This window comes from Chrysemys picta, chromosome 8 (genome assembly GCF_011386835.1).
Source record: "Chrysemys picta bellii isolate R12L10 chromosome 8, ASM1138683v2, whole genome shotgun sequence".
Taxonomy (NCBI): Eukaryota; Metazoa; Chordata; order Testudines; family Emydidae; genus Chrysemys; species Chrysemys picta.
In genome coordinates, this window is record NC_088798.1 from 74319319 (window position 1) to 74346369 (window position 27051).

The window sequence follows — 27051 nt, forward strand, 5'->3', positions numbered from 1 at the left end:
CTTTTCCCTGGATCTCCTGGTTAAGGGCGTGTTGGGAGAAAATGGGCGAGCTTTGTTCTTCATCATAAAAAAGAAAAGGCCACTGCCACATGCCCAGATCTGAATCCCAGATTCTCCACACCCCAAACTTGTTCTCAGTGTTTTGGATTCATATTTGGGCCAGGTGGGCAGAAGCCAGAAGGAATTGCCAGTGATTCAGAACAGCTTCCCTCTAGACAGAAGAGATCCAAGATCCAACACTCAAAAGAGCAGGCTTGATACTAGCTCTTTAGCTTCTACGTTACTTTCCTCTACTTCATGAGAGGAGAACTCTAGCCAGGACCTAGTACTGTGGGGTCAGAGGATGCTGCTGTAGGTGAGGTAAGGGCTAGGGACAGATTTTGCATGCTGGTGTTAGAAGCAGCATCAGTTATGGGCTCATTGGTGACTCCCTAGGTGCCAGGGGTTATGGGGTTATACCAGTAAGTGTTCTGTTTGGGGTTTCTGCCACACCACCTTGCAATGGGGTGGGGAGAACTGGATTGGGGTGGGGGTGGAGGGGCAGACCTTTATCAATCCCCCTATCTGTGTGTACTAACACAGTGTGGGATTGGGGAAGGACTGATGGAGAGTTGAGGGCTGCTGCTTTCTGTGCTCCAGTAGCTGCCTGGGCATATCAGCAATGGATGTTGTGGAATCTGCAGCCTCCTTAGAGAGGCAGCCATGAAAGATAATGCTTTGCATGTGGCCCGTGTGTGGTGTACATTGATCATATGCATCTGTGCGGGTGATGTACAAGTCAGTTTCATTGGAGTCTCCCTGAGAGCAACATGTCTTTGGGTCTAGTCTCTAATGTTCTCTTGCTTGATTTCCACACAGTGCTCCCGGCCCCATAGCATTCCATCAGTGACCTCACCCAGAGCAGGCTCTTATATTAGGGTCCCTGGAAAGCAGCAGGTGGAATGTGTGCCGTGACTCCTGGGACCAGGAGACGGGCTGTCAAAGGGAGGGATCCTAGGTGATGAGTCTGGAGGACAATACATGCTGGGGTGGTTGGATGAGGCTGGGAGTGGCATTTCTTGGCTAGGGGAAGTAGCAGATGGTTCCACTGGTTTTCATATGTGTCGCTGCACTCTTATGTGTAGACACCTGAGTCTCTGTTGAAGAAAAAGAACCTTGCCTGCTCAACTTGCCAGCAGCCAAGGTCCCCTCTTGAAGAGTGGATGACCCAGGAGATGTAACTGCCCTCTACAGCTCAGTCAGCAGCCAGCTCTGATGGGGACATAAGTGAACTGTTGGTGTTATAGCTAGAGCAACATCCAGGACACTGTGTCATGAATGAGGACAGGTAGGGTGAGGGAATAGTGCTAGGCAGTAGTTCTAGCATTGTGTCCTTTGTGAAAATGAGGTTAGGCAGGGGACCTTTAAATTAAGCTCCCCCCTCCATATGTGGTGATTATCATTTGTTATTTGTATTCTGGTAGCACCCAGGGGTCCATTGTGCTAGACTCTCTAAACACACATAGTAAAGAGATGGTCCCTGCCCCTGCACGTGCCACGCACTGGTGCTCTCTATGGTAATTGACATACTGGCTTAATCCCTGCCTGGCCATTGCTGGGGTGTCTTGATCCCCACTTTTTCAGATGGTGCATAGGGGCTGCCATTTTTTCTGTGGGGCTAGTCCAGGGGCTGATGCCCTCTGACTTGCTGTCCCCTGCAGCCCAGCCAAGCACGCTGCCAGGGTTTTGGCTCTATCCTGCAAGTCTCCATTCTTTTATGTAATGTTCTCAATTTGCCAGCTGGAGCCAGTGACTGCATTGTTGAGGATCTACCTGTCCCCCACCCTCCAGCTGTTCTGGGGCTGCAAAGATGTTCTGGCTCTGTGGGTCCAGCAGCAGGTTCCAATGGGAGCAGGTTACCTCCAGTATGAGAGAAAGACCAGCATCATCTGTGAAACTGGGCTTTCTCCTTCTCCCTTCTGCCCATTGGGCAACTGCACTGTTCACCCTGGTCCCCATCCCTGAGTCTAACCCACTGCCTGGCCTTCACCCTGCTCCACTAGCTACCCATGCAGTCGCAGCAGCAGCCACCCTGCCCCAGTCAGAGATCTCTGGAAATCCCCTCCGTGATGTTTTGGGGTTCATCTAGGCCAGGAAGGGGTTCAATCAATGTCTGCCTTGTAGCCCTGGCTGTCTTGTGTCTAAGCAGCTTTAGTTCAGAGTTCTGACCCCAGCAGCCTACCAGCAGTTCGCAAGCCTCACTCACGCTTTGCCCAACCTGGTTACTCCTTGCCGGCTGACCTTAGTACCCTGCCAGCCATGAATTTTCCCCCAAATCATCCTACTGCAGGGACCAGTCCCTCTCACTCAGCCCTCACAAAAAAAGTGATAGCTTCGCTGCCTCTACAGAGACAGTAAAACATTCCAACCTGTCAGCTGTCTGGCAGCAAACCCTTTACTGATCTTAGCCAGTACTGATGATCTATAATGAAAGCAAAACAAGTTTATTAACAAAAAAGCCTGGATTAAGTGATACTGAGTAAAAGAGAGAAAGGTAGAGATGGTTGCAAGCAAATAAAAGTGAAAACCCACATTTAAAAGACTAAAACTTATTCTAGCAAGATGCGGTCTTTGTTCAAGATAGTTTCTCTCACCCCAGTCATCTTTCCAGCTTTTCACTGGCCAGCCTGGTCAGGACCCTTCACAGAAATCAAATCACTTGGTTTCTTTGTCTCCTTAAAGTGAAGGATAAAGATGGAGTCTCTCGCTGTCCCGTATATTCCCAAAGGAATTGTCTGTCCTAAAAGTCAGAAAGGCCTCCTGCGGATTCACTCTCCGGTGTGTCTCTGGGGTGCAGGAGCCATGTTAATTCTAGAGTTCAGGCTCAGGATAACCGCCGCTGGTTTAGCTCGATGGCTTTGTTTACAGCTAATATGTAAATTGAGATAAACCCACATTCCTTTGTGGAGGACAAACCTGTTTATCACCTTTACTTAGGCTAGGCCGTCTGGTCTTAACCATGTTCCAGTAACAGTACACAGAGCGAATGTGTTAATTTCATACATAACATTGTTATGTATATTTCACAGTGCTATTACTGACCAGTGTGTTAGTCAGTTTTCAAATGACACCTCATGAGCATATTTTGTACAACTACGACTGCAGAAGTGTGTAGGTTGTGAACACAAGGGTGCGTAGGGTCACCCCTTCCCATCCCAGTATGCTAAGTGCTCCCACGTATGCAGAGCTGATTACCATATGCAAATGAGTTTGGGGTGAGGCCATGCAGGGCTGTACACTGTGGGGATTTGCATATCTGGGTCTGAAAATTCCACCTCCTCTCAGGAGCTCCCATGTGGGCTCTGTCTCTTACTACTGTATGTCCCCAAACCATATTGGCCCTCAGTTAGTCCCAAGAGGGCTGCTGGGTGCTGAACACTTCTGAAAATCTGGTCCAATGAGTGTCCTGTAGTCCACGTAGATGCAGCTGATGTCTGCATGGACTGCAGATAGGTGATTAGCAGAGTTATTGCATTCTGTGACCTCTGCCACAGCACTGGCTATACAGCATTCCCATTCTGACCTCTGGCAGGACATCTGTGTGTGTGGCACAGATGGACAATGACCTTCTGAAACTATGGTTATCATGGCACGTGACTGGTGAAAGCTGGAGGGAATCGGCCCATGAACCAGGGCCTCTGCTCATGATTGCACTGTGATTGGCAGGCAGTAAGGGTGAGGAATAAGGGACATCCTTAGATCCTTTGCTATATGTAATAAACTAGACACGTTTTTTCCCCAACTTATGTTTTCAAAGCCTGGAAGCCCTGGATTAACAAGCTCCTTGGGTCTGCACTCTGTGTTTACTGTGTGAGAGCACTGAGATTCCCAACTCTCTTCTCTGCTGTAGTCCACTGGCCTTATAGAACCCTGCTTATCAGCACACCTCCTGGCTATGCTATTGGCTCACCTGCACTATTCTCTACCATATCCCTGGATTGAAGAGGGGAAACTGAGGGCATGGCTACACTTGCAGATGTAGAGAGCTGTGAGTTAAATCCTCCTTCGGAGAGCGCAGTAGGGAAAGCGCTGCAGTCTGTCCACACTGACAGCTTCAAGCGCACTGGTGTGGCCACATCTGTGGCACTTGCAGCGGCATTGGGAGCATTGGGAGCAGTGCATAATGGGCATCCATACTGGTGACTGCAACGTGCTTTTCAAATGGGGGTGGGTGGGGTGGAGTGTGACAGGGACTGTGTTGTGTGTATGTGGGGGGAGAGAGAGTGGGTTTTGGGGGGACTGAGAGCATGTCAGCATGCTGTCTTGTAAGTTCAGACAGCAGCAGACCCCTCCTCCCCCCTGCACACAGAGGTCAGGTGACTTGCCCAGCACCACAAAATAAGTCAGCTGGGTATAGAACTGGAGCCAAATGGAGCAGTTGGAAATAATTCTTTGTTACTGGTGTAAAGCAAGGAAAAAGCAGCAAAATTAATCTACATTTTTGGGGGGGTTCATAAAAATGTGAAATATTTTTCATTCTTGGTTTGGTGGGGGGGGGGGTGAATGGGTGAGGCAGAAGGCAGTGCTTTCCACTTCTTCCCTCCTACACAAAGCAATGGTAAATTGGAACACAGACCAGGAGGAGAACTGGGGTGACAAGACTGGAAGTTGCTTTTGGAAATGTCCTGGATCTCCTGGGATCTTCCCTCTTTAATTGTTCCTGCTGCTCTCAGAATGAGTTGCAGCTAGACTGTGTTGGGCAAGCATTTCCAGGGCTGACTGCACACTTACAATTAGCAGGGAGGAAAGGATGGGGGAAAAAGCAGCTCTCTGGTCGAAATCATACTAGAGAAAGTGAAACTTCTCCCACCTTTGGAAACCAGGTTCTACAAAACTTGGAGGAAAAAGGCTGGGTACCGGAGAGGAGACAAAATCAGGCAGTTTCCTCAAGCTGCTGCTTCTTCAAAGGGAAGAACCCCACCTCCCATGGACTGGGTAGGGGACCAATCCTGCAAGGTGGCAATATCCTCAGTTCCACTGACTTAGGCACTGAGCACCTCTCAGGATGAGGCCTTAAGTGCTTGGGGAAGAGGGGATTTCCTGGCCTCTGACTGCAAAGCATTAATTTGTTGTAACTAATTAGAAGTTTAAGAAGCGGGACTGCGTGAGCTAAATTCTAGCAGGAAAGAAGAGGAGAGTGTGACAAGGGGAACGATGGGTGCCCTAGATTTATTAGCATTTAGCCAAGGTCTCTAACTTTGTGGAAAACCCTCATCCTTAACAGACAGTGGGAGGACTATGTGTATACTAAGGGAGATTATGGATTAGATGGTGCATGGGAGTTTCCTGAATTTCATATGCTCACAATATATGGACTGGTCAGGATACCCAGGAGGGAGAAAGACAGGTGAAGTTCAAAGGACATGTTTGTTGCTATGGTGTTCACAGAATCATAGAATTTCAGGGTTGGAAGGGACCTCAGGAAGTCATCTAGTCCAACCCCCTGCTCTAAGCAGGACCAATCCCCAATTAAATCATCCCAGCCAGGGCTTTGTCAAGCCTGACCTTAAAAACCTCTAAGGAAGGAGATTCCATCACTTCCCTAAGTAACCCATTCCAGTGCTTCACCACCCTCCTAGTGAAAAAGTTTTTCCTAATATCCAACCTAAAACTCCCCCACTGCAACTTGAGACCATTACTCCTTGTTCTGTCATCTGGTACCACTGAGAACAGTCTAGATCCATCCTCTTTGGAACCCCCTTTCAGGTAGTTAAAAGCAACTATCAAATCCCCCCTCATTCTTCTCTTCTGCAGACTAGACAATCCCAGTTCCTTCAGCCTCTCCTCATAAGTCATGTGCTCCAGCCCCCTAATCATTTTTGTTGCCCTCCGCTGGACTCTTTCCAATTTTTCCACATCCTTCTTGTAGTGTGGGGCCCCAAACTGGACACAGTACTCCGGATGAGGCCTCACCAATGTCGAATAGAGGGGAATGATCATGTCCCTCGATCTGCTGGCAATGCCCCTACTTATACAGCCCAAAATGCCGTTAGCCTTCTTGGCACAAGGGCCCACTGTCGATTCATATCCAGCTTCTCATCCACTGTAACTCCTAGGTCCTTTTCTGCAGCACTGCTGCCTAGCTATTCGGTCCCTAGTCTGTAGCAGTGAATGGGATTCTTCCGTCCTAAGTGCAGGACTCTGCACTTGTCCTTGTTGAATTTCATCAGGTTTCTTTTGGCCCAATCCTCTAATTTATCTCAGTCCCTCTGTATCCTATCTCTACCACTCCTCCCAGTTTAGTGTCATCTGCAAACTTGCCGAGAGTGCAGTCCACGCCATCCTCCAGATCATTAATGAAGATATTGAACAAAACTGGCCTCAGGACCAACCCTTGGGGCACTCCGCTTGATACCGGCTGCCAACTAGACATGGAGCCGTTGATCACTACCCGTTGAGCCCGACAATCTAGCCAGCTTTCTATCCACCTTATAGTCCATCCATCCAGCCCATACTTCTTTAGCTGGCTGTCAAGAATACTGTGGGAGACTGTATCAAAAGCTTTGCTAAAGTCAAGGAATAACGCATCCAGTGCTTTCCCCTCATCCACAGTCCCAGTTATCTCCTCATAGAAGGTAATTAGGTTAGTCAGGCATGACTTGCCCTTGGTGAATCCATGCTGACTGTTCCTGATCACTTTCCTCTCCTCTAAGTGCTTCAGAATTGATTCCTTGAGGACCTGCTCCATGATTTTTCAGGGACTGAGGTGAGGCTGACTGGCTTGTAGTTCCCCGGATCCTCCTCCTTCCCTTTTTTAAAGATGGGCACTACATTAGCCTTTTTCCAGTCATCTGGGACCTCCCCCGATCGCCATGAAGTTCATGGGCAAAGTTCCATGAAAGTGGCTTTACATGAAGCAACAAAAGTGCACATGCTTGCTGCTTTCCTTGGAAGCAAGGGAGAGCCCTAGTTTCCCTCCTGTTGCTTGCTGAGCATGTTCCTGCACAGGATGCTCTGTAGCAGGCGCTATTGTGCACCGCACAGCCCAGCGTCAGCAAACCCCGACTCAGTTTGACAGTCACTACTCAGATTGTTCCTTTGGCTTCAGTGGTAGTAGTCAGCTGCATGAGGTCTGCAGGGTCATGCCCGTAATGAACATAAGAACATAAGAATGGCCATACTGGATCAGACCAAAGTTCCATCCAGCCCAGTATCCAGTCTGCTGACAGTGGCCAATGCCAGGTGCCCCAGAAGGAGTGAACCTAACAGGTAATGATCAAGTGATCTCTCTCCTGCCATCCATCTCCACCCTCTGACAAACAGAGGCAAGGGAAACCATTCCTTACCCATCCTGGCTAATAGCCATTAATGGACTTAACCTCCATGAATTTATCTAGTTCTCTTTTAAACCCTGTTCTAATCCTAGCCTTCACATGAAGATTTAAAAGGAGAGAGGATGGCTGTAACACTGTTTGCTTGTAATCTTTGGGTCAAAATCTTCCGCCAGCTTCATTGACTTCAGCAGAGTTACGCCAGAAGAGAATTCGGCCCATACTCCCTTTCTCTTTATTGGTCTAAAATAATGAGACTTTTCCCCCACGATGAATGTTTTTCTGGTGCTGTCAAAGATCGTTTCTGGAAAGGAAAGCTTTGTTCATGAGTTATGATTACATCACAACAGCAAAATTAAAGAGGTGAATTCTTGAAAAGTTGAACCCAAGAGTGCGTACGGTTCCTGCTGAGGCGTAAAGGGATGGGATGTTTATGTGCTAGTTACTCTGTGTTTCCTTAGGCCATCTTTCTCAAGTCTTAAATGTGGCAATTGGGGGTAGTTGTGACTCTTAATTCCTGGAAAGGAGGAGAAGTTTGACCGCTTGTGTCAGGAACCATGTCCTTCAGCTGTGGCTGCCCAGCCATCGGGCAGACAATGAGTGCAGCTGGGCCACAGCAAAATCACCTGATTGACTAAGGCAGTCAGGTGCCTTGCTCTTAAGCCCTGCAGCTGCAAAGGGTCAGTGGCTGCTCAATGCACATGCCCATGGCTTATCTGCCTCCCTGTGCTTGCCTCACTCAAAGCCGTGCTCCTGCTCTGCTCCGCTCCAGCCTAGATCATGCTCTGCAGCCAAGATTGTTCCAGTCCTGTCCCAGCCTCACTCCTGCCTTCGAACCAGCCCTGCTCTTGCCTTCCCTTATTCCAGGTAATCCAGTTCTGACCTTCGGCTCTGACTGCTGGCTCCAACTCGGTCTCAACCCTTGGCTCTGGCATTTGGAGTCTGACATTGGTTCTGACCTTCAGCTTCGATCCCTGGCTCTGTCTGTGCCTTGGCGTTGGGCTCTGACATTTAGTCTGACTGCTAGGACTGACCACCTATGACCTGATCTCCTGACAGTTTGAGCTGCCCCTAAAAGGAAGGGATCATTCAGGGGGATAGCGGTCTGGTTCTGTGGGCATGGATCCCAACAAGACCAATGTCTCGTGCCGTACAGAAGTGGCCCTGCAAGTGCAAGCCATAGCACCTGCCACCCCAAACCTGACCCCCTGGTGAACTGAAGAGTCCATTGCTGGATAAATTCCCTAAGGAGATCAAGGATGATCTGGCATGGATGCAGCTCCTGCCAGGCCTCGACGATTTCATCAAATGCATCAAGATTGACAACTGTCTGATGGAGGACTGCCAAGAGCAGTGCTCAGTCTTTCATGCCCTGCCAGTCACCCAGGACTTGCAGGGAAATGAGGCATTTGGTAACTAGAGAGGCAACCGGCCTGGACTTCTAAGAAGTCACATAAGCCCTGGTCCCTCTCTACACAGAAATATTGAATTCCCTACCAGAAGAGAACCCAGGAAAAGTTTTAATTTAGCCACAATCTTGGCCTTCCTTAAACTGGCTGAACCCCCTAAAGAATGGACCAACTTCACTACTAAACCTGGACTCAATGATTTTTAACTAAAAATCACAGCAACAAGGCTGGAGAAAATTGTGGTCAAGAGACTAAATGAGCACCAGCTGCAGTTATGAAACCATGAGCACGTGCTGATAATGCAAAGACAATGAAACACAATAACTACCAGAGGAACAGTAGCAGTAGATACAGAACATGCATGGAGCGGGGTAGAGTGAGAATTAAAGGGTAATGTCTGTCAACTTGGCTTTGGTCCCCAAAACTATATAACCAATACAATCAACTCAACAGTCTTTGATCTGTAAGGAGGCATAACCCTAAGGCCCCAGTGTCCTACCTTCTCAGAGCACGTCATACAGATCCTTTTTTATTATTTGTATTACAGTAGCGCCTAGAGGATCCATGGTGTTAGGTGCTGTACACAGAGAGACAGCCAGAGCCTGCCCTGAAGAGCCTGCAATCTAAATAGATAAGACACAGTGTTGGGGGGTGGGAGTGGGAGGGCAGAGGCAGAGAGATGAAGTGAGCTGCCTGTGGTCACAAAATTAGTCAGTGGAAGCAGTAGGAACAGAAATCATATCTCCTAACAGTCCACTGTCCAGTCCAGTAGACAACACTGCCTCCTATTTGCTCATATTTCTAAACAGTCCCAGGGCATACACAATCAGCAACATTAATGCAGGCTAATTCCTTACCAGATGATGACATGTTAATCCAGTTCCAAAAACCCTTTCTAGTTTTGTTCATGGTACCAGCTGATTTTAGCTATTTGTGGCTACAAAATTCAGATCTTCTCTTGCCAGTACCTTCATATGTGGTGTTCCTATTGAAATAAAAGGGAGTAGTACCAAGCATGCCGGACCGGCCTGTTAATGTTGCTTTAAAGAGCCTCACACTGTCCATTCAATATTTAGGACAATAAGAAAGCAAAAAGACTAGAAGCACGACATGGAATACACAACAGAAACATTAGGTGTTAATGGGCAGAACAGTTCCCTCTTAAAGCTAAGGGGTAGAACAAATACTGAGGGGAAATATAATGCCTTTTTATTAGCCTCCTTGCAGACTTTGCCATACTTCTTATACATTTATTTTTCTTTAAAAAGCTAGATGCATTGGGCCAATGGTATGTGTGACGAACTGGGACTGTTCTTACTGTGGTCTTTGAATGCTGACAGGGGAGCGTGGCTAGGATAGTCTGCATTGGGGGATGGGAGACTGACCAACGGAGAATACCTGAGCATGTAACATGAGAACCCAGGAAGGGGTTAGAGGCCAGGTGACACCTTTGCCCGGGAAACGGAACAAAGGCTGTGGGAGGGGTGGCTGAGGGGAGAGTTTCAGAAGCTGGCTGGTGACATGGCTGGGAGGCAGACGGGGCTCTGACCTCCCAAGGGGGCTAGGGTGCCCTGAGACCCCAAGATGGACCTAACTGAGGGGGTCCTGTTCTCTGTACCTGCAAGACCTGTCTTGGACTGTATTCCTGTCGTCTAAATAAACCTTCTGCTTTACTGGCTGGCTGAGAGTCATGGTGAATTGCAGGAAGTCGGAGGTGCAGGGCCTTGTGTCCCCCCACACTCCGTGACAGTATGTAGCAAGAAACAGGCTAGAATGCTCATTTCTTACGCATTTGAAGGAAGTTGGCAAAATACTAAGCTGGAAATCAAACTGTGTGTCAAAAGACAGAGGACTGTAATGCTGCCAATTATTAGTTTTATTTCTGGCCAGCATGATGATTTGTGTAGTAAGGAATCTGTACTGCAGGGTTTAGTCCACACAGAAAAGTAGTAGCAATGCTCTACAGCTTTCTTTGGGGAGGTTAAAATGCTTTACAAATGTTGTTATCCACATTTTCCAGATGGAGAGAATGAGGTTAAGAGACTTGCCCAAGGTCACTCTACGCATCAGTGACACAGCTGAGCCCCACAACGCCTGATTCTCAGTCCACAGCTCCACCCACTAAATCACATTGTTTCCCTGGGCTTGTCTACACTACAAAATTAGTTCGAATTTATTAAAGTCGACCTGTAGCCTCTGATTTTACAAAATCAATGGTGTATGCGCATTCTGTAGGAGGAGCGCATCCCCACTACCATGGGTAGCATTGACTCACAGTTCCTGCTGCCGATTGGAATTCTGGGTTAGGCTCCCAGTGCCTGATGGGACAAAAACATTCTTGTGAGGTGTTTTGGGTACATAATGTCAGCCTCCCATGATGTACTTGGCTCTTCCCTCCTTCCCTCTCTCCCTGAAAGCAACGGCAAACAATCATTTTCGCGCCTAAGCCTGGGTTACTTGTGCAGATGCCATAGCACAGCAATCATGGACCCCGCTCAGCTGTATGCTATTGTGAGCATCACAAACAGCTCGCACATCATCCTGCGGTATTTGCAGAGCCTAGCCAGGAGCAGCCGCGCGGAAGAATGTGATGCCACGCAAACAGCTGTGCTGGAAGTCATTTGCGCATACTGGCAGTGGCAGCCAGGCTTGTTGACACAGTGGAACGCTGCTTCTGGGACAGGGAAACAAGCACAGACTGGTGGGACTGCACTGTGATGCAGGTATGGGATGAGGAGCAGTGGCTGCATAACTTTCGAAAGTGTAAAGCCACTTTAATGGAACTTTGTGAATTGCTTTCCCCAGCCCTGAAGCACAGAAATACCAAAATGAGACCTGCTTTGGCAGTTGAGAAGCGAGTGGTGATAGCCCCGTGGAAGCTTGCAATGCCAGATTGCTTCCGGTCAGTCGGGAATCAGTTTGGAGTGGGTAAATCTACCGTGAGGGCTGCTGTGATCCAAGTAGCCAGGGCAATCAATTCACTTTGGCTAAGAAGAGTAGTGACTCTGGGAAATGTGCAGGACATAGTGGATGCCGCGATGGGGTTCCTAAGTGTAGTGGGACGATAGACGGAACGCACATCCCTATCTTGGCACCAGACCACCTTGCCAAACAGTACATAAACCGGAAGAGCTACTTCTCAATGGTGTTGCAAGCACTAGTGGATCACAGGGGCCGTTTCACCGACATCAACGTGGGATGGTCGGGAAAGATACATGACGCACACATCTTTAGGAACTCTGGTCTCATCAGAAAGCTCCAAGAAGGAACTTTCTTCCCAGACCAGAAAATTACCGTTGGTGATGTTGAAATGCCAATAGTTATCCTTGGAGACTCAGCCTACCCCTTGCTCCCATGGCTCCTGAAGCTGTACACAGGCAGCTTGGACAAGACAGTAAGGATTTAGTTGGGGATTCGTCCTGCTTTGAGCAGGGGGTTGGACTAGATGACCTCCTGAGGTCCCTTCCAACCCTGATATTCTATGATTCTATGATTCTAAGGAGCAGTTCAACCATAGACTGAGCAAGTGCAGAATGGTGGTAGAATGTGCCTTTGGATGTCTAAAGGGGTGCTGGTACACTTTACTCACTAGTTTCAGAGTAGCAGCCGTGTTAGTCTGTATCCGCAAAAAGAACAGGAGTACTTGTGGCACCTTAGAGACTAACAAATTTATTTGAGCATAAGCTTTTGTGGGCTACAACCCACTTCTTCGGATGCATAGAATGGAACATATATTGAGGAGATATATATACACATACAGAGAGCATGAAAAGGTGGGAGTTGTCTTACCAACTCTGAGAGGCCAATTAAGTAAGAGAAAAAAAACTTTTGAAGTGATAATCAAGATAGCCCAGTACAGACAGTTTGATAAGAAGTGTGAGAATACTTACATGGGGAGATAGATTCAATGTTTGTAATGGCTCAGCCATTCCCAATCTCTATTCAAGCCTAAGTTGATTGTATCTAGTTTGCATATCAATTGAAGTTCAGCAGTTTCTCATTGGAGTCTGTTTTTGAAGCTTTTCTGTTGCAAAATTGCCACCCTCAGTTCTGTTACTGAGTGACCAGACAAGTTAAAGTGTTCTCCTACTGGTTTTTGAATGTTATGATTCCTGACGTCAGATTTGTGTCCATTTATTCTTTTGCGTAGAGACTGTCCGGTTTGGCCAATGTACATGGCAGAGGGGCATAGCTGGCACATGATGGCATATATCACATTGGTAGATGTGCAGGTGAACTAACCTCTGATGGCATGGCTGATGTGATTAGGTCCTATGATGATATCACTTGAATAGATATGTGGACAGAGTTGGCATTGGGCTTTGTTGCAAGGATAGGTTCCTGGGTCAGTGTTTTTGTTCAGTGGTGTGTGGTTGCTGGTGAGTATTTGCTTCAGGCTGGGGGGTTGTCTTTAAGTGAGGACAGGTCTGTCTCCCAAGATCTGTGAGAGTGAGGGATCATCTTTCAGGATAGGTTGTAGGTCTTTGATGATGCGCTGGAGAGGTTTTAGTTGGGGGCTGAAGGTGACAGCTAGTGGTGTTCTGTTATTTTCTTTGTTGGGCCTGTCTTGTAGGAGGTGACTTCTGGGTACTCGTCTGGCTCTGTCAATCTGTTTTTTCACTTCAGCAGGTGGGTATTGTAGTTTTAAGAATGCTTGATAGAGATCTTGTAGGTGCTTGTCTCTGTCTGAGGGATTGGAGCAAATGTGGTTGTATCTTAGGGTACGTCTACACTTACCGGAGGGTCCGGCGGCAGGCATTCGATGTTCTGGGATTGATTTATCGCGTCTGGTTTAGACGCGATAAATCGATCCCGGATCGATCCCGGAAGTGCTCGCCGTCGACGCCGGTACTCCAGCTCGGCGAGAGGAGTATGCGGCATAGACGGGGGAGCCTCCCTGCCGCGTCTGGACCCGTGGTAAGTTCGGACTAAGGTATTTCGAATTCAGCTACATTATTAACATAGCTGAATTTGCATACCTTAGTCCGAAGTGGGGCGTTAGTGGGGACCAGGCCTTAGAGCTTGGCTGTAGACAGTGGATCGTGTGATGTGTCCTGGATGGAAGCTGGAGGCATGTAGGTAAGTATAGCGGTCAGTAGGTTTCCGGTATATGGTGGTATTTATGTGACCATCGCTTATCAGCACAGTAGTGTCCAGGAAATGGACCGCTTGTGTGGATTGATCTAGGCTGAGGTTGATGGTGGGATGGAAATTATTGAAATCATGGTGGAATTCCTCAAGGGCTTCTTTTCCATGGGTCCAGATGATGAAGATGTCATCAATGTAGCGCAAGTAGATTAGGGGCGTTAGGGGACGAGAGCTAAGGAAGCGTTGTTCTAAGTCAGCCATAAAAATGTTGGCATACTGTGGGGCCATGCAGGTACCCATGCCGCTGACTTGAAGGTATATATTGTCCCCAACTGTGAAATAGTTGTGGGTGAGGACAAAGTCACAAAGTTCAGCCACCAGGTTAGCTGTGACATTATTGGGGATACTGTTCCTGATAGCTTGTAGTCCATCTTTGTGTGGAATATTGGTGTAGAGGGCTTCTAAATCCATAGTGGCCAGGATGGTGTTTTCTGGAAGATCACCGAAGGATTGTAGTTTCCTCAGGAAGTCAGTGGTGTCTTGAAGATAGCTGGGAGTGCTGATAGCGTAGGGCCTGAGGAGAGAGTCCACATAGCCAGACAATCCTCATGTTAGGATGTCAATGCCTGAGGTGATGGGCCGTCCAGGAGTTCCAGGTTTATGGATCTTGGGTAGCAAATAGAATACCCCTGGTCAGGGTTCTAGGCATGTGTCTGTACAGATTTGTTCATGTGCTTTGTCAGGGAGTTTTTTTAGCAGATGGTGTTGTTTCTTTAGGTAATCCTCAGTGGGATCAGAGGATAATGGCCTGTAGAATGTGGACTTAGAGAGCTGTCTAGCAGCCTCTTGGTCATATTCCAATTTATTCATGATGACGACAGCACCTCCTTTGTCAGCCTTTTTGATTATGATGTCAGAGTTGTTCCTGAGGCTATAGATGGCATTGTGTTCAGCATGGCTGAGGTTATGGGGCAAGCGATGTTGCTTTTCCACAATTTCAGCCTTTGCACATTGACGGAAGCAATCTATGTAGAAGTCCAGTCTGTTGTTTCGACCATCCGGAGGAATCCACGCAGAATCCTTTTTTTTTTTTGTAGTGCTGGTAGGGAGGATTCTGTCGGTTAGTATGCTGTTCAGGGGAATGTTGGAAATATTCTTTGAGTCGGAGACGTCGAAAGTAGGATTCTAGGTCACCGCAGAACTCTGCCCCTCTGCCATGTACATTGGCCAAACTGGACAGTCTCTACCCAAAAGAATAAATGGACACAAATCTGACATCAGGAATCATAAGATTCAAAAACCAGTAGGAGAACACTTTAACTTGTCTGGTCACTCAGTAACAGAACTGAGGGTGGCAATTTTGCCACAGAAAGGCTTCAAAAACAGATTCCAATGGGAAACTGCTGAACTTCAATTGATATGCAAACCAGATAAAATCAACTTAGGCTTGAATAGAGACTGGGAATGGTTGAGCCATTACAAACATTGAATCTATCTCCCCATGTGAGTATTCTCACACTTCTTATCAAACTGTCTGTACTGGGCTATCTTGATTATCACTTCAAAAGTTTTTTTTCTCTTACTTAATTGGCTTCTCAGAGTTGGTAAGACAACTCCCACCTTTTCATGCTCTCTGTATGTGTATATATATCTCCTCAATATATGTTCCATTCTATGCATTCGAAGAAGTGGGCTATAGCCCACGAAAGCTTATGCTCAAATAAATTTGTTAGTCTCTAAGGTGCCACAAGTACTCCTGTTCTTTTTACTCAATAGGTTAGACCTCAGCGAAAGCAATATTCCTATTGTTGTTGCTTCTTGCTGTGGTCTACATAATATCTGTGAAAGTAAGGGGGGAAAGTTTCTGGCAGGGTGGGGGGTTAAGGCAGATCGCCTGGCTGCCAATTATAAGCAGCCAGACACCAGGGCAATAAGAAGAGCACACTGAGGCACACTGCGTCTCCGAGAGGCTTTGAAAACCAGTTTCATGAATGATCCAACACTGATGTGACAGTTCTGTGTTGTTCCTTACCAACCTGTCTCCTTCTTCGCATGTACTTCCCTGTAAACTAAACCCCACCAACCATAGTGTGCACAGTGAATAAAGAGCCTCTTGTACTCAATTCATGCATTTTTATTATGCTAACAAACACTGAACAGAGACATCAATGAATAAGAACGATAACCAGGTAAGGGCCTGATAACACAGGGAGGGAGGGGCAAGGACACATAGCTTATTACAATTGCACTGTCTAGCAATCAAAGCTGTGGGAATCAGAGCTTTCTGCTCCATGAACCATCCCCTGGAGTTGAGTTCAAGGGATAATGGAGCTTCTCCCCCTCCCCCCGCATTCTAGGACATCTGGGAGAGGAGGATATGGAACTTGGTGAGGAGGGCAACTGGTTCATCATTGGGTGCAATGGGACTGTAAGGTCTAGCTGCCTTTCCTGCGCCTCAACAGATGCTTCAACATGTCTGTTTGCTCCCCCATAAGCTGCAACATCTCCTCTTGCGTGTTACACTCTTGTTCCCTGCTTGCTTTCCTGCCGATGCGCATACTGTCTGACAGTGTGAGCCTCCATGCATGTCAGCCTCAGAGGAATGCATCAAATCTCAGAACATGTCTTCCCTTGTCCTCTTTTTTCATCTTCTAATCTGGGACAGCCTTTGTGCTGGAGTGGAGGAAGCACCCAGAGAAAATGGTGCAGCTTCAAGGAAAAGCATGAATTGCAATGAATGAAACAATTCACAGCAGTAAATACATTCCCTGAGATACTCGGCCAAATTTTGTGTTTTAAAAGAAGAGCCTGCCAGTAAGGCACAACACATGGCAGAGTGCTGGGCAGCAGATTTCGGTTTTCAAGCAGGCATGGTAAGCACACACAAAAGGGTAGGTGGTGTGAGGGCACACCTGGGGAAATTTTTTAGTGTGGAAACTCTTGGCACATAAACAGGCTTTTCTGGGGAGAACCCTTTGCGTGGCTGCACCAGCCGCCACTGTATCCCAATTGTTTACCTCAAATTAAACATTAACCACAAATTGAATTTAACCCCTGTAGTGTTATTACAAGCGTGCACTCACCAGAGGCGTCTTCCCCGCCATCACAGTCCCACACCAGTGGGTCCTGGGAGGGGATTGGCTCCAGAGTTAGGAAAAGGTCCTGGCTGTCGGGGAGAATGGATCCTCTGCTTGCCTGCTGTGCATTCTCCTCCTCCTCCTCTTTCTCATCAACAATGTCCTCCTCATTGTTGCCCATGGCCACCTGGGTCCCCTGGGAGGTATCCACGGAGAGTGTTGGGATACTGGTGGGGTCCCCACCTAGAATCGCATGCAGCTGCTCATAGAAGCGGCATGTCTATGACTCATCACCAGAGTGACTATTCGCCTCCCTTGTCTTCTGGTACACTTGCCTGAGCTCCTTTATTTTCACATGGCACTGCTGTGTGTCTCTGGTGTAGCCTTTTCCCCCCATGCCCTGTGCAATTTTGACATAGATGTCAGCATTTCTTCTGCTTGTTTGGAGCTCTGCCTGCACAGACTCTTCTCCCTGCACAGCAATCAGATCCAGTGTCTCCTGTATGCTCCACACTGGAGCATGTTTGCGTACCTGGGCAGCCGTGGTCAGCTGTGCTGGTGAGCTCTCCATGCTGATCAAACAGGAAATGAAATTCAAAAGTTCCCAGGGCTTTTCCTGTTTTCCTGGCTGAAGTGCAGTGGAGCTGAAAGTGCTGTCCAGAGCGGACACATTGGAGCACTCTGAGACACCTCCCAGAAGCCAAACAAGTCGAAATACACTGTGCTGTGTCTACACTACCCCTAATTCCCGGGAAGGTCGAATCTAGCGTTACTCCTCTTGTTGAGGTGGAGTGAAAATGTCGATTTAAAAGGCCTTTTAGGTCGGCGGGAAGGGCTCTGTAGTATAGACAAGCACATTATAAATTCAATCTAATGCGGGGAATGTCGATCTAACGACGTAGTGTAGACCAGCCTACAATTCTCTTGCTTTCCTTTCTTGCTGCCAGTTTATGTTCTCCCCATCCCTTGCAAATGAGCCAGCAGAAGGCTGCCAGTTATGCTTATTAGCAGCATTCCTGCTCTATGAACGCCTCCTGTCCAAATAGGCTATCTGCTGGCTTGCACTGGGTTACAGCCTTGGGGCTGCTCCAGTTTGCAAACACACCCATAGCTAATGGGGGGCTATGAGTTCCATGGGGCAATTTACTAGCCCCTTGTGCCAGCTCTCATTGGCGGCTCTACTACCCTCTCACTACAGCCAGAATTAGAACCCTATCTTGCTGTTTTGTAGAGGACATAGACTCTCTAGTACTCATTAGGTCTAGCGCCTACAGGCATCCACACAGAGAAGTAATTTAATCATCTCCAGAAAAGGCAATCCATGATCCTTCCTCCTAGCAACATAGGGAAAAACTTTGGGGAATTATGGTCTATGGCAAAGTTAGAAGAATCTCTGTGTAACTTCCTACTACGGGCTAAGCAGAACAAAGCCAGATCTGAGGGTTCCGCTGCTCTGGGCAAATCAGCAACTGCCCACTCCTGCCAGCTATCAGTCACACAAATACTTAATGTATTGCTGGCCCCATAGTTTGCTTGGTGACCCCCTCCCCATTGTTCTATGTAGCAGGGCCAGCATATGCCTAAGGCTTTCCACATAGCAGGACCCAGACCTATTTTGAAGGGGCATTTTAATCTAAGTACAAGAAACATAAATAAGAGAAAAGAACTCTATCAGTCCCTGTGATTCAGGCCATGTCTGGAATCAGAAGAGAAAGAGAAAGGATATTGACTGATAAAGAAAGTGACACAAACCTGTTGGGGCGGGAGAGAAAGAAAAACAACAGATCCAGGATCAGATATCAGAGGAAACATGTTTATTTGAGGAGAAGGGTTGCAAAGGAGGAGATTCCACGTTGCTTAGTTCAGGGTGGACCAGAAGGGATTGCCTGTACTGAGAAAGCAAGAAGGTGGCACACAAATAGGCTCTAAAAGAGACAGATGGCCCAAGGTATATATGCAATGGACTTTCTCTGCCCAGCTCCTTTGCATCAAAGCCACATAAAGTTATGATAGACTTGGAAACAGTGAATTATGGAGCATGTCAGAATAGTTAGGGAAAGGAGGACAAATTACCTAGTAAACAAAGGAAAATATTATCCCTTATAGGTTCCATCTCATTAATGTCTGAGTTGGGATTGTCTCACTGTCTAGGCTTAATGTCCCCTCTAACCCATTTTCAATATAAAATATGGCCTGGCAGCCACAAATAATGAATTCATATTTATCCAGCACTTTTTTTTTTTTTACCATAAAGCACTTCTCAAACTAGAATGGTCCCATGGAAATACAACCATCTCTGGGGTGGAGAGCAGCCATCTATAAAACAATAAGGAGGGTGGGTAGAGGAATATTGATAAAAGGACATGTGGGAATCCCCTACTTGGGTTTTTGGTGCCCCTGAAGAGCAAAAAGGTCACTTTTTAAAGTCTCAGTTAAGGGACACCTTCAGAAGAAATGGTTGAAGATCTGAGCTGCTCCTACTGCAGCACTAGAGAGTGGAGGAATTAGAAACCTGAATTTTAGTCCACTCAAGCCGCTTCCCTGGTTAGGCACAGCTAGGAGAAGGGCAGCCCTACCCATTTCTCCTGCAGGGGAAATCTACGGCCCAGATCCTCAAAGGTATTTAGGCACTGACTCCCATTCATTCCAATGAGAGTTAGGCACCTAAATACTTTTGAGGATCTGGGCCTGCATCAGCATCTGAAAGAAATGCTTGGGAAAGAGTTATTTGCGTAGAGATTTATAGGTAAAGAAGAGGGAAGCCAGGGCAATTTCCCCACTCCCCGTAAACTACCTGTTCCCTGACTCCAAACAGTTGGCAGCTTCCTTGCCAGGGAAAGTATTTCCCCTCCTCCCTATATTTCTCTGTGGTTTCCTGAGTATATTGTTATATGACTTTCCTTCCCTCTCCATAGGAATTTCACCCATAAATCCCTGTAGTTGCAGAGATTGTATTGAGCGTCCTGGGAATTGAACAGGTATCAGATACCACAACTGTGTTTTCCAGGCTTTTATTATTGTACTTTTCCTTCCACTAAGCAGCCGTGTTGCTCTTTTAGCCAATCATCCTATGTCTGCTGTTTGGTTTGCAATTATTTTTTTAAAATACTATTTTGGTGCCTGCTAAAAGCATCAGGAAATCATGCCAGTTATTCTTAGACTAAGATCTGAACCATAGGATATAATGAAACCCAGCTTGAGCAAGCAAACAGCAAAAATCATTGGTCTAGGAGAAGTGGTCTTGGACTAAATGTTGGACTCAGATGTATTACAAACTTTAGAGATTCTTTAAAGTGGTTGCCTAAGGTGGAGGATTGGGGGTGGTGGTGGACTGCATTGCTCAGAGGACTGCCAATGTTCAGAGGTTCTCAGCGTAGGAAACAGGACCCTCAGAGAGGTCACAAACAAGTGCCAGAGGGTCAAGACAACCGTGTTTTGCTGATATTGCTAGCTTATTCATAGATTCATAGATTCTAGGACTGGAAGGGACCTCGAGAGGTCATCGAGTCCAGTCCCCTGCCCGCATGGCAGGACCAAATACTGTCTAGACCATCCCTAATAGACATTTATCTAACCTACTCTTAAATATCTCCAGAGATGGAGATTCCACAACCTCCCTAGGCAATTTATTCCAGTGTTTAACCACCCTGACAGTTAGGAACTTTTTCCTAATGTCCAACCTACACCTCCCTTGCTGCAGTTTAAGCCCATTGCTTCTTGTTCTATCCTTAGAGGCTAAGGTGAACAAGTTTTCTCCCTCCTCCTTATGACACCCTTTTAAATACCTGAAAACTGCTATCATGTCCCCTCTCAGTCTTCTCTTTTCCAGACTAAACAAACCCAATTCTTTCAGCCTTCCTTCATAGGTCATGTTCTCAAGACCTTTAATCATTCTTGTTGCTCTTCTCTGGACCCTTTCCAATTTCTCCACATCTTTTTTAAAATGCAGTGCCCAGAACTGGACACAATACTCCAGCTGAGGCCTAATCAGAGCAGAGCAGAGCAGAGCGGAAGAATGACTTCTCGTGTCTTGCTCACAACACACCTGTTAATACATCCCAGAATCATGTTTGGTTTTTTTGCAACAGCATCACACTGTTGACTCATATTTAGCCTGTGGTCCACCATAACCCCTAGATCCCTTTCTGCCGTACTCCTTCCTAGACAGTCTCTTCCCATTCTGTATATGTGAAACTGATTTTTTCTTCCTAAGTGGAGCACTTTGCATTTGTCTTTGTTAAACTTCATCCTGTTTAACTCAGACCATTTCTCCAATTTGTCCAGATCATTTTGAATTATGACCCTGTCCTCGAAAGCAGTTGCAATCCCTCCCAGTTTGGTATCATCCGCAAACTTAATAAGCGTACTTTCTATGCCAATATCTAAGTCGTTGATGAAGATATTGAACAGAGCCGGTCCCAAAACAGACCCCTGCGGTACCCCACTCGTTATGCCTTTCCAGCAGGATTGGGAACCATTAATAACAACTCTCTGAGTACGGTTATCCAGCCAGTTATGCACCCACCTCATAGTAGCCCCATCTAAATTGTATTTGCCTTGTTTATCGATAAGAATATCATGCGAGACCGTATCAAATGCCTTACTAAAGTCTAGGTATACCACATCCACAGCTTCACCCTTATCCACAAGGCTCGTTATCCTATCAAAGAAAGCTATCAGATTGGTTTGACATGATTTGTTCTTCACAAATCCATGCTGGCTGTTCCCTATCACCTTACCACCTTCCAAGTGTTTGCAAATGATTTCCTTAATTACTTGCTCCATTATCTTCCCTGGCACAGAAGTTAAACTAACTGGTCTGTAGTTTCCTGGGTTGTTTTTATTTCCCTTTTTATAGATGGGCACTATATTTTCCCTTTTCCAGTCTTCTGGAATCTCTCCCGTCTCCCATGATTTTCCAAAGATAATAGCTAGAGGCTCAGATACCTCCTCTATTAGCTCATTGAGTATTCTAGGATGCATTTCATCAGGCCCTGGTGACTTGAAGGCATCTAACTTTTCTAAGTGATTTTTAACTTGTTCTTTTTTTATTTTATCTGCTAAACCTACCCTCTTCTCATTAGCATTCACTATGTTAGGCATTCCTTCAGACTTCTCGGTGAAGACCGAAACAAAGAAGTCATTAAGCATCTCTGCCATTTCCAAGTTTCCTGTTACTGTTTCTCCCTCTTCACTAAGCAGTGGGCCTACCCTGTCTTTGGTCTTCCTCTTGCTTCTAATGTATTGATAAAAAGTCTTCTTGTTTCCCTTTATTCCCGTAGCTAGTTTGAGCTCATTTTGTGCCTTTGCCTTTCTAATCTTGCCCCTGCATTCCTGTGTTGTTTGCCTATATTCATCCTTTGTAATCTGTCCTAGTTTCCATTTTTTATATGACTCCTTTTTATTTTTTAGATCATGCAAGATCTCGTGGTTAAGCCAAGGTGGTCTTTTGCCACATTTTCTATCTTTCCTAACCAGCGGAATAGCTTGCTTTTGGGCCCTTAATAGTGTCCCTTTGAAAAACTGCCAACTCTCCTCAGTTGTTTTTCCCCTCAGTCTTGATTCCCATGGGACCTTACCTATCAGCTCTCTGAGGTTACCAAAATCTGCCTTCCTGAAATCCATTGTCTCTATTTTGCTGTTCTCCCTTCTACCCTTCCTTAGAATTGCAAACTCTATGATTTCATGATCACTTTCACCCAGGCTGCCTTCTACTTTCAAATTGTCAACGAGTTCCTCCCTATTTGTTAAAATCAAGTCTAGAACAGCTTCCCCCCTAGTAGCTTTTTCAACCTTCTGAAATAAAAAGTTGTCTGCAATGCAGTCCAAGAATTTGTTGGATAGTCTGTGCCCCGCTGTGTTATTTTCCCAACATATATCCGGATAGTTGAAGTCCCCCATCACCACCAAATCTTGGGCTTTGGATGATTTTGTTAGTTGCTTAAAAAAAGCCTCATCCACCAGCTTGGAGGGATGACCACCACCTAGATGGGAGGGGGAGTCCCAGGGTGGTCCTGGTATGGAAAAAAAATCAAGAGCCACTGGGCTAGGTCAACAGATCAAATCCAGTCCAAGTTAGTAGCAACTGAGAGTTATTGCTGCTTGTTGACCTATGTGAGACAAGCTGGTAAGTCTTAGGGGAGTGCTTAGTGGACAGATGTCCACACTGCATGAACCACCAACATAGCTGGCATTCACTGGCACCTTTATTGGCAGTCTCAGTGCAGAGAGGCTAAAGATTAGAATGGGCATGAAGCATGAACCACCCCATCACCTTTAGCCATGGTCCTGCAGGGCACTTGAGAAGGGCTGCTTTCATCACCACTGCCCACATGGTATCTGTTCTTTGAGTAAAGAGAGGGCTTCAGTCTCCAGGGGTGGCATCTACTAGCAGAAAGGCTGGGATTGTCAAAGACGCCTAAGGGAATAAGGTGCCTAACTAATGGTGCCATTGAACATTTTATTAGAATTATTTTTTGTTACTTTCTTGTAGTAGCAACTAGGACCCCACTCACCGACTAGGAAACAGTTGTGTTAGGTGCTGAACAAAGACAGAACAAAACAACTGTATTGGCCTTAAGTATGGCTAAGGATGGTTTAATTCCAGCCTTAATTCCAGAACAATTAGAAATGGAAAAAAAGTCAGCGGGTTGCCTCCTGGAAGTGAGTCTTAGGCTCTGATTCAGCAAGGTATTTAAGCACCTGCTTAACTTGCTTTTAATGAGATTAGTCCTGCTTAAAATTAAGCAGGTGCTTAAGTATCTTGCTGAACTGGGCCTTACTGCAGGTTTCTCTGGACCTAGAAACAACGCAGGGTAATCTGAATTGGGGGGGGGGAGGACAGAAAGCCAAAGAGAAATATGTTTAGCAAAGGTCTTAACAATGAAAAATGTTTCTGAGACTCTATGATAAATGTGCCTGATAACACAATACATTGCTTGAAGTTGAAGAATTACCCAGAGGAGGACGTGCTTTAAGTATCCTTGGTAGTGGGAGTATGCATTTAAATAAAATAGATGGCTTCCTATCCGCTGAAGATCTGAATGGACTCATGCACTATCAAAAGGCAGTGGTAACTTCTGGGAGAAATGTACATGCATAACACTGAATTCGGCTCTGCATGGGAAAAATGGTAGAATACAAGGAATTTGAACATTTATTAATTCCACCCATTCTGGATAATTCCACTTTTTTTTGGAGATATAGATTCGCAATCATAAACATGGAGGGCCCCGGGGATCCAAAGGTACATATTACACCATCATTATCTATCACCCCAATTTATTTAAAAAATCATTATTGGCTATAACCATCTTTGGAGTCTCCCAGTGAATTCTTGCCTGACTTTTCTTTTAGAGTGTAAGCTTGGTGGGGCAGGGCCCCTGCCTTTATCTGTGTATTGTATCGCTGCCAAGAACTCTACTGACATAATAATAACAATGCACATATTTGCATCTGATCCCACTTCAACTGAAGTCAATGACAGATGGCAGCAAAGCAGGCAGGGATCACAATGTATGCGATTATCTCACCCCCTTGCGTCAATTACCACAACAATGGGAACCCACTGGCTCGGGATTCCAGGGGCAGAATTTGCCTTTTTGAAAATCCTCTGCTATTAACTACTTTTCTTAAACTGCTGCGGCTGGCACCTTCAGCAATGATTTCCTATGGGATTATAAGGAATACAGACAGGGGAGCATCATCTTTAAAAATAAACAACTTTTCTGAGTTTAAATTGCCTTCTCCTGGAAACCCACTGCAGTGGGAGAGTCTTGTTATTATCTTGCTTGTTTATTAAAAAGAGACAGCAGGGGTCACCACATGAAAGAAGCCATTTTCTCTTCAGCAGCTATCTTTTCTTTTGCCAGTTTCTTTTTTTTTTTAAGCTGCATTTGACTGGGGTGTCATGCACAAAATTCCAGCTCCGAAGTAATCCTGAGACAGGAAAGTAGATGTGTAGGGCAGGGCGGCCCAACCCCGTTGTTAGCTTGGAGTTGTGAAATCTGCAGGGCTGGTGCCCCGGCAGCAGCTGAACTAGATAATATTCCGTTGCAACCGGTTAAACGGCGCTTCCTCCTGCCCCGAATGTGGCTTAGCGGATTGTCGGGTTGACGAAGGAAATGCTCGTGTTTTGACCGGAGCTGTAATGCAGTGTGGAGATGGGCAGGGCTTGAGAGGATGTGATCGGAATGCCAAGCGCTGCAGAAATCAGCTATCTAGTTCTCCCTCCCTCCTCCCATCCTGGGGACCCCCCTCCCGGCCACCCTCTCCACTCTAGGCGAGATCGGCTTTGCCCGCATTTCCAGCCCACCCCTCTTGCAATTGCAAGTCGCACCAATAGAACAGGGCAATGCTGGGGAGTCAGCCAGGCCCTTTGGCAACACAAATGTAAACCCAGTGACTTACTGGTAGGTTTCCCCCCACCCACCCCCGCCTGCTGCAGCCACCTGCTCCTCGTGTCCTTGCTGCAGGCTGAGGGGCGAGACATCAGCAGTCCGGCTGCCCGGGGCTCTCTGCGGCTCGCGGGGCAGCTCCCGGGGACGCTCGGCCTCGAGGCATGGCATAGAGGTAGGTGACAGAGAGCGCATCAATGTGGCACCTTCTGGAGGGGTCGCCAAGGGAAGCCCTGAGCTGAGCATCTGCTCGGGAGACCGCGGGTTGCCTCGCGACTCTCCCTGCAGCCTCCACCCACCATACGGGGGTCCCCTACACCGGGCGTCCCCGCCCAGCCCTGCAGAGGGCTGCATCCCCGAGGGGGCGGGGAGTCCCCGACACCCTCCCCCAAGGGAGCAGGCTCCGGGCGGGGAGGTTCCGGGGAGCGCTGACACCGGCTCTCCCGGGGGGCAGGGAATCCCGGAGATCCCCTGCACAGAGCGCCGCGCTCAGGGTTCCCCGGGATCCCTTCCGAAGGGCGCTGGGGGCAAGATCCCCGGGGATCGGGGCAGTCACCTGCTCCGCTGGGACTCACCTGCCCAGCAGCTGGGACTGGCTGGCCCAGGCAGGACTCAGGCAGGGGCCGCGCGGGGCAACGGGGCCAGACCCTGCCCAGCCAAGGGGCTCCCCGGGGAGCCGCGATCCCCGGCGAAGCAGGTCAGCACAAGCCGGGTGAGCTCTGCGGGGGCCGGGGCATCCCCTCGGGGCCCCAGAGCTCACTCGGGTCCCCTGCCCGGCGCGGGCGAGCAGCCCCCTGCCTTCCCCGGTTCCCTCCACCGGTGCTTGGGGGCAGGGCCCCCACGGTCCATGTGCCGCGCAGCTCCGCGCCCTGGTGCCTGGGGAGGCTGCTGCGCCGCCCGGGGAGGTGCCGGCCGGCCAGCGGGCGCTGAGATTACGCTGTTTCCGGTCCTCCAGCGCCTCTGTTTCCCCTCCCGAAGCGGCGGCGAAGCGGCAGCCCCCCAAATGGCCTGGCCAGATGCGGCAGGTCTGCTGCTCAGCGCCGCGACTGGAGGAGGCTCCGTGCGCCAGCAGCAGCAGCAGCGCCCGCCCCGCTGCGCCTCCCGAGCAGCCGCAGCCCTGCAGCCCGGACAGCAGCCGGCGCCGCAGCAGCCGCCGCAGCCGACGGCATGAGGCGCGATCCGACCCCCGGCTTCTCCATGCTGCTCTTCGGGGTGTCTCTCGCCTGCTACTCCCCCAGCCTCAAATCAGTGCAGGACCAGGCGTACACCGCGGCCGTGGTGGTGGAGGGAAAGGTGCAGGCGCTGCCCCCCCCGCCCGGCAGTGGCAATGGCACCCGCGAGCCCCCTGCCTCCGCTGGGGGGGTCCTGGTGAAAGTCTTGGACCTGTGGCCCCGCAACAGCGGGGGGCTGCAGCGCGAGCAACTGATCAGCGTGGGCAGTGCGGGCTCCCCGGCGCCCTGCTTCAAAGTGAAGAGGAACCACCGCTACATCTTCTTCCTGGAACCCACCGAGCAGCCCCTGGTCTTCAGGACATCCTTCGCCCCCCTGGACACTAGCGGCAAGAACCTCAAAAAGGATGTGGGCAGGATCCTGTGCGCAGACTGCGGTGAGTTGCCTGGGGCTGGGGCTGCCTTCCTCTCCTCTACCGTCTACGGCTGTTGCAGGAATTAGTGGGGGTTAGTCTGGGTGTGTGGGGTGTCGGAGGCTGCTGGGGGCCAGGCAGATGGGAATGGACAGCCAGCAGACTCCCTCTGCCTAGCGCACCACCAAA

The 27051-nt window shown here is 48.1% G+C and overlaps 1 protein-coding gene across 3 annotated transcripts in view; it reads left to right on the forward strand.

Moving 5' to 3' along the window:
• NRG2 (neuregulin 2) overlaps nt 1–27051 on the forward strand; it is a 382704-nt gene that overhangs the window by 47833 nt on the left and 307820 nt on the right. Inside the window, exons 2-3 of one of the 3 annotated variants that reach the window (XM_065555856.1) lie at nt 25359–25455; nt 26236–26886. In XM_065555856.1, coding sequence (XP_065411928.1) covers nt 25359–25455; nt 26236–26886 — 748 coding nt within the window. Of the gene's footprint in view, nt 1–24797; nt 25456–26235; nt 26887–27051 lie in introns of those variants that run through there. The other 2 variants (XM_065555855.1, XM_065555854.1) reach the window with 2 other exon arrangements.